We start from the raw sequence: 14034 nt of genomic DNA, 5'->3' as shown, positions 1-14034 counted from the left end.
ATGAAGAAGGGGGCAAGAGAGAGGGAGAAGGAAGCAGATGACAGCCAGTTGCTCGGGGGCCTGAGAGGAGCCCTCCTGAGGCCTGTTTCAGCCCCCAGACTGCATGTTTGATACCCCTGAGCTAGAATGTGAGTCCATCTGTCCTGTATATTGGAAAGTGGAGTGATTTCAGATGCCAAATGACAACAGCAGGAGTGATTGGATTAGGTGTGATATGCAGAACTGCAACTGCTAATGAAGTTCAAGACCATGCGTCCTCCTGGACATAACCGAGACCTCGGTTTCCTATCAGCAGGAGGAAAAGAAGAGCTGGATTTATACTGCACCCTTCACTCATAGTCTCTGAGCAATATACAGTCTCCTCCCCTTCCTCTCCTCACAACAGACACCCTGTGAGGAAAGTGGGGCTGAGAGAGCTCTGAAAGAACTCTTCTTGAGAGAACAGCTCTGAGAGAACTGAGATTGACCCAAGGTCGCCCAGCTGGCTGCATGTGGAGGAGTGGGGAATCAAACCGGGTTCTCATACGAACACATGAAGCTGCCTTCTACTGAATCAGACCCTCGGTCCATCAAAGCCAGTATTGTCTACTCATACTGGCAGCGGCTCTCCAGGGTCTCAAGCGGAGGTTTTTCACACCTACTTGCCTGGATCCTTTTTAGTTGGAGATGCCGGGGACTGAACCTGGGACCTTCTGCTTCCCAAGCAGATGCTCTACCACTGAGCTACCATCCCTCCCTTCTCCAGATTAGAGTCTCCCTACTGCTGTTCTTAGTGGGCACGACCTGAGAAAGTCCTATTCTGAGAGATTATGCGGTTGTGGATCCGGCTCTGTTGAAACTGTAGAACGTGTGCTTTTTGCTTGCCAAAGGTACAACTACTTCAGAAAACAGTTTATCGACCCATTGATTTCCAATATTGATCTGCCTGTGGCAGATAAGCTCCAGCTTTTGCTTGGTGGCTGGGATCTAACCATCCCAGTTAGGGTTGTAAAATTTCTTCTGGGAGTGCTCAGATTTAAGCGACAAGAGGAGGATTTTAAGAAAACGGGGAAGGATGTTTTACGTCGGGCACGCGGCCGATTCTAAATGCTTATTTTGCGAAATCTGTAAAATCGACATTATCGACGAATGTTGTATTTCGTTGCCATTTGCTTATGACCACATGGTCTGTAAGCAATATATCTATATCTATCTATCTATCTATCTATCTATCTATCTATCTATCTATCTATCTATCTATCTATCTATCTATCTATCTATCTATCTATCTATCTATCTATCCATCTATCCATCCATCCATCCATCCATCCATCCATCCATCCATCCATCCATCCATCCATCCATCCATCCATCCATCCATCCATCCATCCATCCATCCATCCATCCATCCATCCATCCATCCATCCATCCATCCATCCATCTATCTATCTATCTATCTATCTATCTATCTATCTATCTATCTATCTATCTATCTATCTATCTATCTATCTATCTATCTATCTATCTATCTATCTATCTATCTATCCATCCATCCATCCATCCATCCATCCATCCATCCATCCATCTATCTATCTATCTATCTATCTATCTATCTATCTATCTATCTATCTATCTATCTATCTATCTATCTATCTATCTATCTACCTACCTACCTACCTACCTACCTACCTATGCTGTGTTCCCTCAAAGCTGAGTTAGCGTGAGCTGGCTCACAGATTTTTAGCCTCCATCTCACGGATTTCCGTCTTAGCTCAGGAAAAAATAAACCCAGAGCGCACTAATTGATGCAGGAGCTCACCGCTTTAATGCCAGCAGCTCACAATTTGAATGCCAGTCGCTCACAAAGTAGAATTTTTGCTCATAAGGCTCTGCAGCTTAGAGGGAACATTGTATACATCAGCGCTGGACAAGGGTAGCTCTCCAGATGTTTTTTCTTTTGCCTACAACTCCCATCAGCCCCAGCCATTGGCCATGCTGGCTGGGGTTGATGGGAGTTGTAGGCAAAAAACATCTGGAGAGCTATCGCAAGATCAGCCCTGGTATATATGGAGATTAGAGTCTGCTCCTCTTAGCCAGTACGCCAAAGCCAATCACTCCTGCTAATGCCATTCGGCATCTGAAGTCACTCCACTCTCCAAGCTACAAGGACAGATGGACTCACGCCCTAGGTGTATATGAAGAAGTGAACATGGATTTGCAAAAGCTCCTACCCTGCCATACATGTTGTTAGTCTTTCAGGTACTTCCGGACTCTTGCTCTTTTCTCCTGGTATGTACTCAAGGCATGCAGGACTTGGGGGGGGGGGGGGGGAGCTGCCGTGATTCATGCTTTGGGACACGCACTGCCTGTCCTAATATGCAAATAAGTTCCCGCTGGGTTGCTTCTACAAAAAAGCCCTAATTGCAGGGGTTCAAGGAGACCCTGGTTTGAATCCCCATTCCGCCATGGAAGTCGGCTGAATGAACCACTGGTCTGATCCAGCAGGGCTTTTCTTGTGTTCTTATGAAGGCCTCAAACTGGAGAGCCAGTTTGGTGCAGTGGTTAAGTGCGCGGACTCTTATCTGGGAGAACCGGGTTTGATTCCCCAGTCCTACAGTTGCACCTGCTAGCATGGCCTTGGGTCAGCCATAGCTCTGGCAAAGGTTGTCCTTGAAAGGGCAGCTGCTGTGAGAGCCCTCTCCAGCCCCACCCACCTCACAGGGTGTCTGTTGTGGGGGAGGAAGGTAAAGGAGGTTGTGAGCTGCTCTGAGACTCTTCGGAGTGGAGGGTGGAATATAAATCCAATATCTTCTTCAGCTTCTGTGCCGTGCTGTTGGCCCTCCAGAGGAACTGGTTGGCCACTGTGTGAGACAGGAGGCTGGACTAAAGGAACCACTGGTCTGTTCCAGCGGGGCTGTTCTGATGGAAGAAGAAGAAGACAATGATATTGGATTTATACCCTGCCCTTCACTCTGAATCTCAGAGTCTCAGAGCGGCTCACAATTTCCTTTACCTTCCTCCCCCACAACAGACACCCTGTGAGGTAGGTGGAGCTGAGAGAGGTCTCACAACAGCTGCCCCTTCAAGGACAACCTCCGCCAGAGCTATGGCTGACCCAAGGCCATTCCAGCATCTGCAAGTGGAGGAGTGGGGAATCAAACCCGGCTCTCCCAGATAAAAGTCTGCGCACTTAACTACCGATCTGGGTCTCAAATCTTCAGTCTCTATGTCCTGTTGTTGGCCCTCCAGAGGAACGGGTTGGCCACTGTGTGAGACAGGAGACTGTGTGAGATGGGGGCCAAAGTTAGTTTGTCTAGGGGGCCAAAAAGCCCTTAGGCCAGCCCTGTCTGAGTCACCGTACTTGTGGATCACCAAACCAAGGTTGGTTGAGAAAACGTCTATGTGGCTTCTCTGGAGGGCTGATCAAGGCAGCTTATAACGAAGACAATGGAACAAAGCCGGTGAAATGCAACCATTAAGAAACCAAAGCCGTTTTCAAAGCCACTAAATAAAACAAAAAGCCGCGCTGTTAAAACACATCTTGAAAAAACAAACTATTAAAAGAGACCGGGCGCAACTGTACAATATGCATAATGAGTCACTCCCTTGGGTCAGAAGCTGATCATAAAATGCTTAAGAGGCAGAACTCTTCTGTTAAAAGCCTGGCGCCTAAAAGAACAAAACAAAATCAGGTTGATACCAGCTCATCTTTGAGGGGGATTACAAAAAAGGGGCACGACAGCTCCATGTATAGTATGAGCGACAGCTCCATGTATAGTATGCCTCTTATCGATTCCCTGTCTTCAAAAGTCCAATCAAAAACACTTTCACAAAATATGATTTTATATTCCAAGTTTTTTTTACTGGTAGCAAAAATTCTCAAATAAGTTCGGATTTGCACAACGTATGCAGAGGATACTCCATCACAATTTTAAGTCAACAGTAAACAGTTAACAGGAAAGGTTGGAGTGAGTCGAATAAGAATGATTACAGAAGTGTGAGGAGTAAAGCAAACCGGTGGTTCAAACTGTAGCTTGGATAAAGCATTAATGTGAAACAGGAGTATAGACCCGATATGCCTGTAAGCTGATTGTGGTACTTAAAATTGTGTTGGGAGTATCCTCTGCATAAGAGCCCCGTGGCACAGAGTGGTAAAGCTGCAGTTCTGCAGTCGGAGCCCTCTGCTCACGACCAGAGTTCGATCCCGGCGGAAGCTGGGTTCAGGTAGCCGGCTTGAGGTCGATTCAGCTTTCCATCCTTTTGAGGTCGGTAAAATGAGTACCCAGCTTGCTGAGGGGAAAAACGTAGATGACTGGGGAAGGCAATGGCAAACCACCCCGTAAAAACTCTGCCGTGAAAACGTTGTAAACTGAGTCCCCAGCTTGCTGGGGGGAAGTGTAGATGACTGGGGAAGGCAATGGCAAACCACCCCATAAAAAGTCTGCCGTGAAAACGTTGTGAAAACAACATCACCCTAGAGTCGGAGACGACTGGTGCTTGCACAGGGGACTACCTTTACCTTTTTATCCTCTGCATACATTGTGCAAATCTGGACTTATTTGAGAATTTCTGCAACTGGTAAAAAGACTTGGAATATAAAATCATATCTCGTGAAAGTGTTTTCGATTGGGCTTTTGGAGATAGGAAATTGATCAGAGGAGTACTCATGCCCTTAGCCAGAAAATTTTAGGGGGGGGGGCAGAGGATAAAATTTTCGGTGGGGGGAGGGGGCCTGCGGGGCACAAAATGACTTCACGAACTTTTAAAAAGCAGACGTCATTGGCTACCACGGCATTTTTGCACTCTCTAGGAATTGCCTTCTGCTCCGTCTGCACGCTGGAAAGAGAGTTTGGGGAGTGGCACAGCTTCTCTTGGGCAGAGCAGAGCGCGGGGCTCAGTGGGAGCTGCTCGAAGGCCCTCCAATGGAGGGGCCATACAAATGGAAGGGGGGTTTGAATGGAGTGGCCTGGCCCCACTGTAGCTGCAGGCCTGGGCGTACTATGCACGGAGCTGTTGCTCATTCCTTGTCTCCTTTCTGCGTGACTTTTTCGTGTTGCTTAATCTCCAGGCGAAGACAGGAGGTCTCCCAGAATTACAACTGTTGTCCGGAGGATAGAGATCAGTTCCCCTGGATTTCGAGGGTGGACTGTCTGGCATTATATCCTGCTGAGGTCCCTCCCCAGGCATCCCGCACACACACAAAAAATCTCCAGGGATCTGCTGACCCAGAGTTGTGTGTGTGTTTTGCTGTCCAGTCATGGCAGTCTTATGGCTACCCCAGGGGTGTCAAACATGTGGCCCAGGGGCTGGATGAGGACACCCCCCCCCCCGGAGGGCTGCTATCAGGCCCGCGAGCCAATCTGCTTCCTTCTCCCTCTCTCTTGCTTCCTTCTGCGTCACTGTAACAAAAGGAAAAACTGCATGGAAGTATCAGCCGCTAAGACAAGTCTTGGCTTGCTACTCTATTTTTTGAAACAAACAATTTATGGTCAGTATTAGTAACAAAAAACACTAGATGTCAGATTTTAACAACAATTGGCAACATTACAATAGAGGGGTGATGTTACGGCAACAGCGGCAATGGATTGCCTAGGTAACTATCGATTTAATTCACATTCTTCAGGCTGCAGTACGCTAGGTAAAGCGTTGAATTTGATAACTGAATACCCAGTATTTCCTTCAAATTTATGCTTGGACATTCTCCAGCTTTTACAACTAGAATCATAGAGTTGGAAGGGACCTCCAGGGTTATCTAGTCCAATCCCCTGCACAATGCAGGAAACTCACAAATTTGTTGTTGTTCAGTCACACAGTCGAGTCTGACTCTTTGCAGCCCCATGGACAAAGTCACGCCAGGCCCTCCTGTCTTCCACCATCCTTCGAAGTCTGCTCAAATTCGTGTCTGTTACATCAGGAACGCTGTCCAGCCATCTCATATTTTGCCGTCCCCTTCTTCTTTCTTTTGCCTTCTGTCTTTCCCAGCATCAGGGTCTTCTCCAGGGAGTGCTCCCTTCTCATTTGGTGGCCAAAGTATTTGAGCTTCAGCATCTGACCTTCCAGTGAACAGTCTGGGTTGATTTCCCTTAGGACTGACTGATTTGATCTTCTTGCAGTCCAAGGGACTCTCAAGAGTCTTCTCCAGCACCATATCTCAAAAGCATCTATTCTTCTGTGCTAGGCCCTCCTTATGGTCCAGCTCTCACAGTCATACATTACCACTGGGAATACCATCGCTTTAACTATATGGACTTTTGTTGGCAGGGTGATGTCTCTACTTCTTATAATACTGCCCAGGTTCGCCATAGCTGTCCTCCCAGGGAGCAAACGTCTTTTAATTTCATGGCTACAGTCACCATCTGCAGTGATCTTGGATCCCAGAAATGTGAAGTCTGTCACTTCCACGTCTTCCCCTTCTATTTGCCAAGGTGTGATGGGGCCGGATGCCATGATCTTAGTTTTTTTGATGTTGAGTTTCAAGCCTACTTCTGTGCTCTCCTCTTTCACCCTCAACAAGAGGTTCTTTAGGTCCTCCTCATTTTCTGCTGTTAGAGTAGTGTCATCTGCATATCTGAGGTTGTTGATGTTTTTCCCGGCAATCTTAATTCCCGCTTGTGCTTCTTCCAGGCCAGCATTCTGCATGATGTACTCTGCATATAATTTAAAAAAGCAGGGTGACACTATACATCCTTGTCGAACTTCTTTTCCTATTCTAAACCAATCAGTTGTTCCATATCCTGTTTTGTGAGTTGCTTCTTGACCCTTATACAGGTTTCTCAGAAGACATGTGAAGTGGTCTGGTACTCCCATCTCTTTAAGGACTTGCCACAGTTTGTTGTGATCCACACAATCAAAGGCTTCAGCATAGCCAATGAAGCAGAAATAGACGTTTTTCTGATACTCCCGTGCTTTCTCCATAATCCATCGAATGTTGGCAATTTGATCTCTAGTTCCTCTACCTCTCCAAAACCCAGTTTGAACTAATACCTCCCCCTAAATTCAAAGGATCTTCATTGCTGTCAGATGGCCATCTAGCCTCTGTTGAAAAACCTCCAAGGAAGGAGAGCCCACCACCTCCCGAGGAAGCCTGTTCCACTGAGGAACCGCTCTGACTGCCAGGAAGTTCTTCCTAATGTTGAGCCGGAAACTCTTTTGATTTAATTTCAACCCGTTGGTACTGGTCCTACCTTTCGGGGCCACAGAAAACAATTCCACACCATCCTCTAGATGACAGCCCTTCAAAGACTTGAAGATGGTGATCATATCACCTCTCAGCTGCCTCCTCTCCAGGCTAAACATTCCCAGCTCCTTCAACCTTTCCTAATAGGACTTGGTCTCCAGACCACTCAACATTTTCGTCGCCCTCCTCTGGACCCGTTCCAGCTTGTCTATATCCTTCTTAAAATGTGGTGCCCGAAACTGAACACAATACTCCAGGGGAGGTCTTACCAGAGCAGAGTAAAGCAATACAGTTGTTGTTTAGACAGTTGCAGTTGGAGCCTCCGAGATCAACAGTCTTCCATTCGGGGTTACCCTTGGTCAGATTCAAAATGTCTGTGCAAGGCTCCTTCCATGTCACAGCTTGCCTTGCCAGAATTTCTCAATGGCACAGGAGCCACGGAGCAAAGCCTCTATTTCCCCCATTGGCTGAGGCTCCTCTCTTGGGGAGTAAGGGGGGGAGAGGGAGAGCTTGCTTTGATACTGACCGCAATATTGCAAAAGTGCTCATACTTTAAGCATATTTTATTTTAAGTTTTTTTTAAAAAAAACCCATTTAATTGTGTTTGTCTGTGTCCTTTATAAAGTTTATATCTCCACTACCTGGCATTAGATGTTACGGCACACGTGACCCGGCCCTACAAAGTCCCATTTGTGTCATATCCAGCCCTCATTACAAATGAGTTTGATACCCCTGAGCTACCCTGTGGGGTTTTCAAAGCAAGAGGCGTTCTGAGGCAGTTTGAGGCTCTTTAGCTTGGAGAAACGTCGACTGAGCGGTGACATGATAGAGGTTTACAAGATAGTGCATGGGATGGAGAAAGTAGAGAAAGAAGTCCTTTTCTCCCTTTCTCACAATACAAGAACTTGTGGGCATTCAGCGAAATTGCTGAGCAGTCGGGTTAGAACAGATAAAAGGAAGTACTTCTTCACCCAAAGGGTGGTTAACATGTGGAATTCACTGCCACAGGAGGTGGTGGCGGCTACAAGCATAGCCAGCTTCAAGAGGGGATTGGATAAAAATATGGAGCAGAGGCCACTGTGTGACACAGAGTGTTGGACTGGATGTGCCGTTGCCCTGATCCAACATGGCTTCTCTTATGTTCTTAAGGGATCTGAAGAGGGGTGGAGGGTTTCTGAAGAAGGGTGCATGCCCATAAGAGAGGTGGTGGTGGCTACAAGCATAGCCAGCTTCAAGAGGGGGATAGATAAAAATATGGAGGAGAGGTCCATTAGTGGCTATTAGTCACAGTGTGTTTGTGTGTATGTGTGTGTGTGTATGTGTATATATATATATAGGCCATTGGCCTGATCCAACATGGCTTCTCTTATGTTCTTAGTTTGCCATCACATAGGGTTGCCAAGTCTAATTCAAAAAATATCTGGAGACTTTGGAGGTGGAGCCAGGAGACATTGGGGGTGGAGCCAAGAGACTTTGGGGCGGAGCCAGACTTTCCCATTTCCAATATAAATGCATTAAAACTACAGCAGTGCAGTTCACCTGAACAGTCACTATTTCCTCATCCCCCAATAGCTGCAATTCTAGTAAATGAAAGTGTAAACACACAAAAAAGCAGCCAAAATGCACAGAGTTTGCAAGCTCACATTTTTGTGATTTCACTATGGCTTTACTCACAGGAACTGCTGTTGCCTAACACAGGCAAACGAAAGAGGGAGAGGTGGAGTTTTCCTCTATCCCATAAACAGGCTCCTATACAAAGACTCTGAAAACAATGCAAAACAAGCACAGAGACAGACACACACTATTGCTGCCTCCCCTACAAAGACTTCTGAAAAGTACTCTCTCTCTCACCGGGTCTGGTCCCTCCACAACAACATCTGACAATTACAGGGGCTACGCTGCTCCCTCTCTTTCTCTCTCACGCACGCACACTCTTACTTGCTGTGAAACGAAAGCAAAACAAACGGAGGCTCTGCTTCTGACCCTTCCCCACGAAGAACTTCCTGCTCAACTTTAAAGGGCACACACACACTCAAAGAGGCATTTTAAAGCAGGACCTGTTTGCAGGTTTCTTAACTTGTAGGAGATCTAGAGGTACTGGTGGCTGTGGGGGCGGGGCTTCCCCCTGCCAGCCAGCTGGCTGGGGGCTGGGAGAAGCCTGTAAAACTGGGGGATCCCCCGCTGGGGCCTGGGGATTGGGAAGCCTATCATCACGTCACGGCCCTGCTATTTCTTGGTGGTCTCCCCTACAAATTCTGACCATGTCCAACTCTACTCAGCTTCTGAGATCTGATGAGATCAGGCCAGCTTGGGCTTGAGTTGGCAATTCTAACTCCAAAGCCGAAGGCCACTAATGAAAACCTCCATCTCTGGGTGTCACGTGCCTCACTTCTGAGGACGGAGGAAGAGAGAGAGCAAAGCTAGAGAGTCTTTACATCTATAATTTCTCTCTTCTCAGGAGGCTTGAAAAGTTCGTTCTCTCTCTTGGCTTGCTGTCAGGGGGTGTGGCCTAATACGCAGGGCTTTTTTTTTTTGGTAGCAGGAACTCCTTTGCATATTAGGAATCCTCCAAGAACTTACAGGGCCTACTATAAGCTCCAGGAGGATTGGCTACATCAGGGCTGTGTGGCCTAATATGCAAAGGAGCTCCTGCTACAAAAGCCCTGCTAATATGCAAATGATTTCCTGCTGGGCTTTTTCTACAAAAAAAATCCCGGGGGGGGGGGGGAATCCTTGTTTTCCAATAATATATGCAAAATGGCAGGAAAGGTGGGCCAGAAATCAAATCAATCAATCAATCAATCAATCAAATGAAGTCTCATCATGCTAATTTTCTTAATTTGCACGCAGGTTCAAGTGGGTAGCCATGTTGCTCTGAAGCAGGCCTTGAATTCAGCAGGAGCTCACAGGAGCACAGCTCCTGAACCTTTCTGAGGGTTCCCCTTCTTCCTCCCCACCTACCTTGTCCATTGAATAATAGGTGCAGCTGCATAACAATCCCTGGATTAGGAGAGCGGGCAGCCAGCCAGCCACCAGGGGCTTTGCCACACCCCCAGCAGCCCTCATTAACCCCTGGAGAAGCCCACGTCAACCTTTCTCCACTTCTTATGGGATTTTGGGTGGCTGGTGGCTTGCTGGCCTTTTGATTGTGTGCGGGGGTGGGGGGCAAGGAGAACCCCAGGTAAACGAAGCCTGCTTGGGCTGGCTGGATCTCTAGCCAGCCCAAGAAGGCCTCGCTCGCCTCGCTAAGATGCTAATGAGCTCCACTACCTATTTTTCTACCAAATGACCCCTGCTCTGAAGCAAAGCTTAATTCTGGGTGTATGCTTTCACGCACTTACAGTCTTAAAGGTGCCACTGCACTCAGACTTTGTTCTGAACATGCACATTTTTAAAAATCTCTGCCTGGAGATCAGTTGTAAAAGCAGGAGATCTCCAGGCCTTGCCTGGAAGCTGGCAACTCTGCTCAAACAGGCTTAGAAATACTGTGGCAGGCAGGGGGGTGATCTTGGGATGCCCCAGTTTGGCGGGCCCCAACCCACTGGTAGGGAAGAAGCCGCCAGGGGGATCCCTGCCCCCCCAAAGAGCTCATCACCGTGTGGCACGATGATGTCACTCAGAATCATAGAGTTGGAAGGGACCTCCAGGGCCATCTATTGCACAAGGCGCAACATGCAGGATGCTCTAGGAATTTGGTTGAAATTCTATGGTTTTGCAGGGGGATGCTCTAGCAATTTTGGGGAAACTCTATGGTACCAATGGTAATGCCTCTGCTTGGCATGCAGAAGGTCCCAGGTTCAATCCCCAGCACCCCCAGTTAAAAGGACCAGGCAGCAGGTGATGGGAAATAATAATTATTTATTATTATTATAAAGACCTCAGCCTGAGACCCCGGAGAGCTGCTGCCAGTCTGAGCAGACAATACTGACTTGAATGGACCACAGTTCTGACATAATATAAGGCAGCTTCGTGTACGTTCTCCAGGCGCCACCTGGAAATTGGCAAACCTTGCTAAGCCCCCGCACTTGGATCCAGCCCAGTTTCTATCCTTTTAATGGTCTTTTGTACTTTTGGGGGGGTCTATATGAATCACATTCGGTGTCAGTTTTTGGCTATAGCGACTGTATGAACAAACACTTGTGTGCATAGTGACCATGCAGGGTCAATCCTACCACTAGTCAAACTAGGCGATTGCCTAGGGCGCCCGCCTTCTGGGGGCACTGAATTGGGCACCCCTCATGTGACTCTGTGATGTTACGGGGGTGGGGGGCGGCCAGAAGTTAGCTTTGCCTAGGGTCCCAGACAGTCTTAGGGTAGGATTGCCAAGTCCAATGCAAGAAATATCTGGGGACTTTGGGGGTGGAGCCAGGAGACTTTGGGGGTGGAGCCAGGAGCAAGGGTGTGACAAGCATCACTGCACTCCAAAGGGAGTGCTGGCCAATACATTTAAAGGGACCCCACGCCTTTTGAAATGCCTTCCTTCCGTAGGAAATAATGAAGGATAGGGGCACCTTCTTTTGGGGCTCATAGAATTGGACCCCGTGGGCCAATCAATTTAAAACTTGGCAGGTATTTTGGGAAGAGGTACTGGATACTACAATGAAAATGTGGTGCCTCTACCTCAAAAAACAGCCTCCCCAGAGCCCCAGATACCCGCCGATCCATTCTCCATTATTCCCTATGCGGGAATAAGTCTCCATAGGGAATAATGAAGCGTCCAGCAGACATTTCCCTCCCCTGATGACCCTGAAGCGGGGTGGGGGGGGAGGGCTCCAAACCGGGGGATTCCCTGCCCCCACCTGGGGATTGGCAACCCTAGCTGTTCCCATGTGACCCATTCTTTCCTTTGCCCCCCCCCCCCCCCCGCTCTGCCCTTGACTGACAGCTGTTCTTCCTCCCTAGGGGTCGCCGAACAATTCGCCATCGCCGAAGCCAAGCTGCGGGCCTGGTCTTCGGTGGACGGAGACGATTCGAACGACGAATCCTACGACGAGGACTTCGCCACCCCGACGGAGCCCACCCAGCCGGCCGGTGAGTGAGCAGATGGCGTGTCTTATGACGTCCAGCAGGGGGAGCCCCAGGCGGCTCTTTCCCCCCCAGCGGAATTCCTGGCGGTTGCCTGTTCAGCGGGTGATCTGAGAACCTCCCGACCTTTGGGGAGGGGAAAGAGCGTCCCCCGCCAAAGAAATTGCCCCGTCAATGCTGAGCAGACAGGTTAAAACGGATAAAATTGCTGAGCAGTCGAGTTAGAACGGATAAAAGGAAGTACTTCTTCACCCAAAGGGTGATTAACATGTGGAATTCACTGCCACAGGAGGTGGTGGCGGCCACAAGCATAGCCACCTTCAAGAGGGGGTTAGATAAAAATATGGAGCAGAGGTCCATCAGTGGCTATTAGCCGCAGTGTGTGTGTATATATAAATTTTTTTGCCACTGTGTGACACAGAGTGTTGGACTGGATGGGCCGTTGGCCTGATCCAACATGGCTTCTCTTATGTTCTTAATGCTGAGCAGGGAGCATTGGGACATGGAGCAGGGCTCACTGGGTGTGTGTATGCGAGGAAGGCGGGGCTTTTCTTTCTTTTGTAGCAGGAACCACTTTGCATATTAGGCCACACCCCCTGATGTAGCCAATCCTGGAGCTGACAGAAGGCCCTGTACGAAGAGCCCTGTCGACTCCATCAGGGAGGGTGCAGCCTAATAGGCAAAGGAGTTCCTGCTACAAAAAAAAGCCCTGGAGGGAAGTATTTTTTGTGAGTTTCCTGCATTGTGCAGAGGGTTGGTCTAGATGACTCCGGTGGACCCTTCCAACTCTACAAGTCTGTGATCCCCCCCCCCTCCCCACCATGGCGTCCCTTCGCCCTTGGTTTGCCGTAGGTCTTGCCTTCAAAGAAGGCTTTGCCCAGAATGAGTGGAACAGCTGGCGAGCAAAGGCTGGCGAAGTGTGGAATCGTCCTCCTCCTGCACGAACAGAAAGAAAGCTCCTCGTTCCTCCCCTCCCTACAATTAACTGCTGATGAATCCGGGCCCATTTGCATATCAAAGGAAGCCAGCGGTAATCTGCTGGTGTGCGGTGGAAGGAAAGTTCTAATTATCCTCCCATATTATTAGAACGGGTGGGCAATGGAGAGGAATAGGAGGCAAGGATGGGAACGCGCCTCTCTTGGGTGGCGGGTAGGGTGGGAGCCCATGTCACTGTTATGGCAGGAAGCCACATACTCCACATCGGGAGGGTAATTTTATTTATTTATCTTATTGGATTTATATCTCGCCCTCCCCGCCAAAGCAGGTACAGGGTGGCTCGCAACAATAAAAGACATTTACAGTTCTGAACTCCAAACGGTTAAAAACATTAAACAGATTAAACAGCGAACAATTAAAAAACATTCAAAGCAACTGGGTGCTGGTGTTTCCAGTACATTAAGCCCGCTTTGTTGTTCAGTCGCACAGTGGAGTCTGACTCTTTGCGACCCCATGGACAAAGTCACGCCAGGCCTTCCAGTCTTCCACCATCCTCCGAAGTCTGCTCAAATTCGTGTTTGTTACAGCAGGAACGCTGTCCAGCCATCTCATCTTTTGCCATCCCCTTCTTCTTTTGCCTTCTGTCTTTCCCAGCATCAGGGTCTTCTCCAGGGAGTGCTCCCTTCTCATTGGGTGACCAAAGTATTCGAGCTTCAGCTTCAGCATCTGACCTTCCAGTGAACAGTCTGGGTTGATTTCCCTTAGGACTGACTGATTTAACCTTCTTGCAGTCCAAGGGACTCTCAAGATTCTTCTCCAGCACCACAGTTCAAAAGCATCTATTCTTCTGCGCTCGGCCAATCAGTTGCTCCATATCCTGTTCTGACAGTTGCTTCTTGACCCTTATACAGGTTTCT

The 14034-nt window shown here is 48.4% G+C and overlaps 1 protein-coding gene across 4 annotated transcripts in view; it reads left to right on the top strand.

Moving 5' to 3' along the window:
• Nucleotides 1–14034, top strand: part of FAM131A (family with sequence similarity 131 member A) — a 125246-nt gene that overhangs the window by 106659 nt on the left and 4553 nt on the right. For all 4 annotated transcript variants that reach the window (XM_060240917.1, XM_060240919.1, XM_060240918.1 and 1 more), the window contains one exon: nt 12059–12187. In XM_060240917.1, the coding sequence (XP_060096900.1) occupies nt 12059–12187 (129 nt within the window). The remainder of the gene's footprint in view (nt 1–12058; nt 12188–14034) is intronic.

This window comes from Heteronotia binoei, chromosome 6, assembly GCF_032191835.1.
Source record: "Heteronotia binoei isolate CCM8104 ecotype False Entrance Well chromosome 6, APGP_CSIRO_Hbin_v1, whole genome shotgun sequence".
Lineage (NCBI taxonomy): Eukaryota > Metazoa > Chordata > Lepidosauria > Squamata > Gekkonidae > Heteronotia > Heteronotia binoei.
The sequence above is the reverse complement of the archived record's forward strand: the minus strand, read 5'-3'. Positions and strand labels throughout refer to the sequence as shown.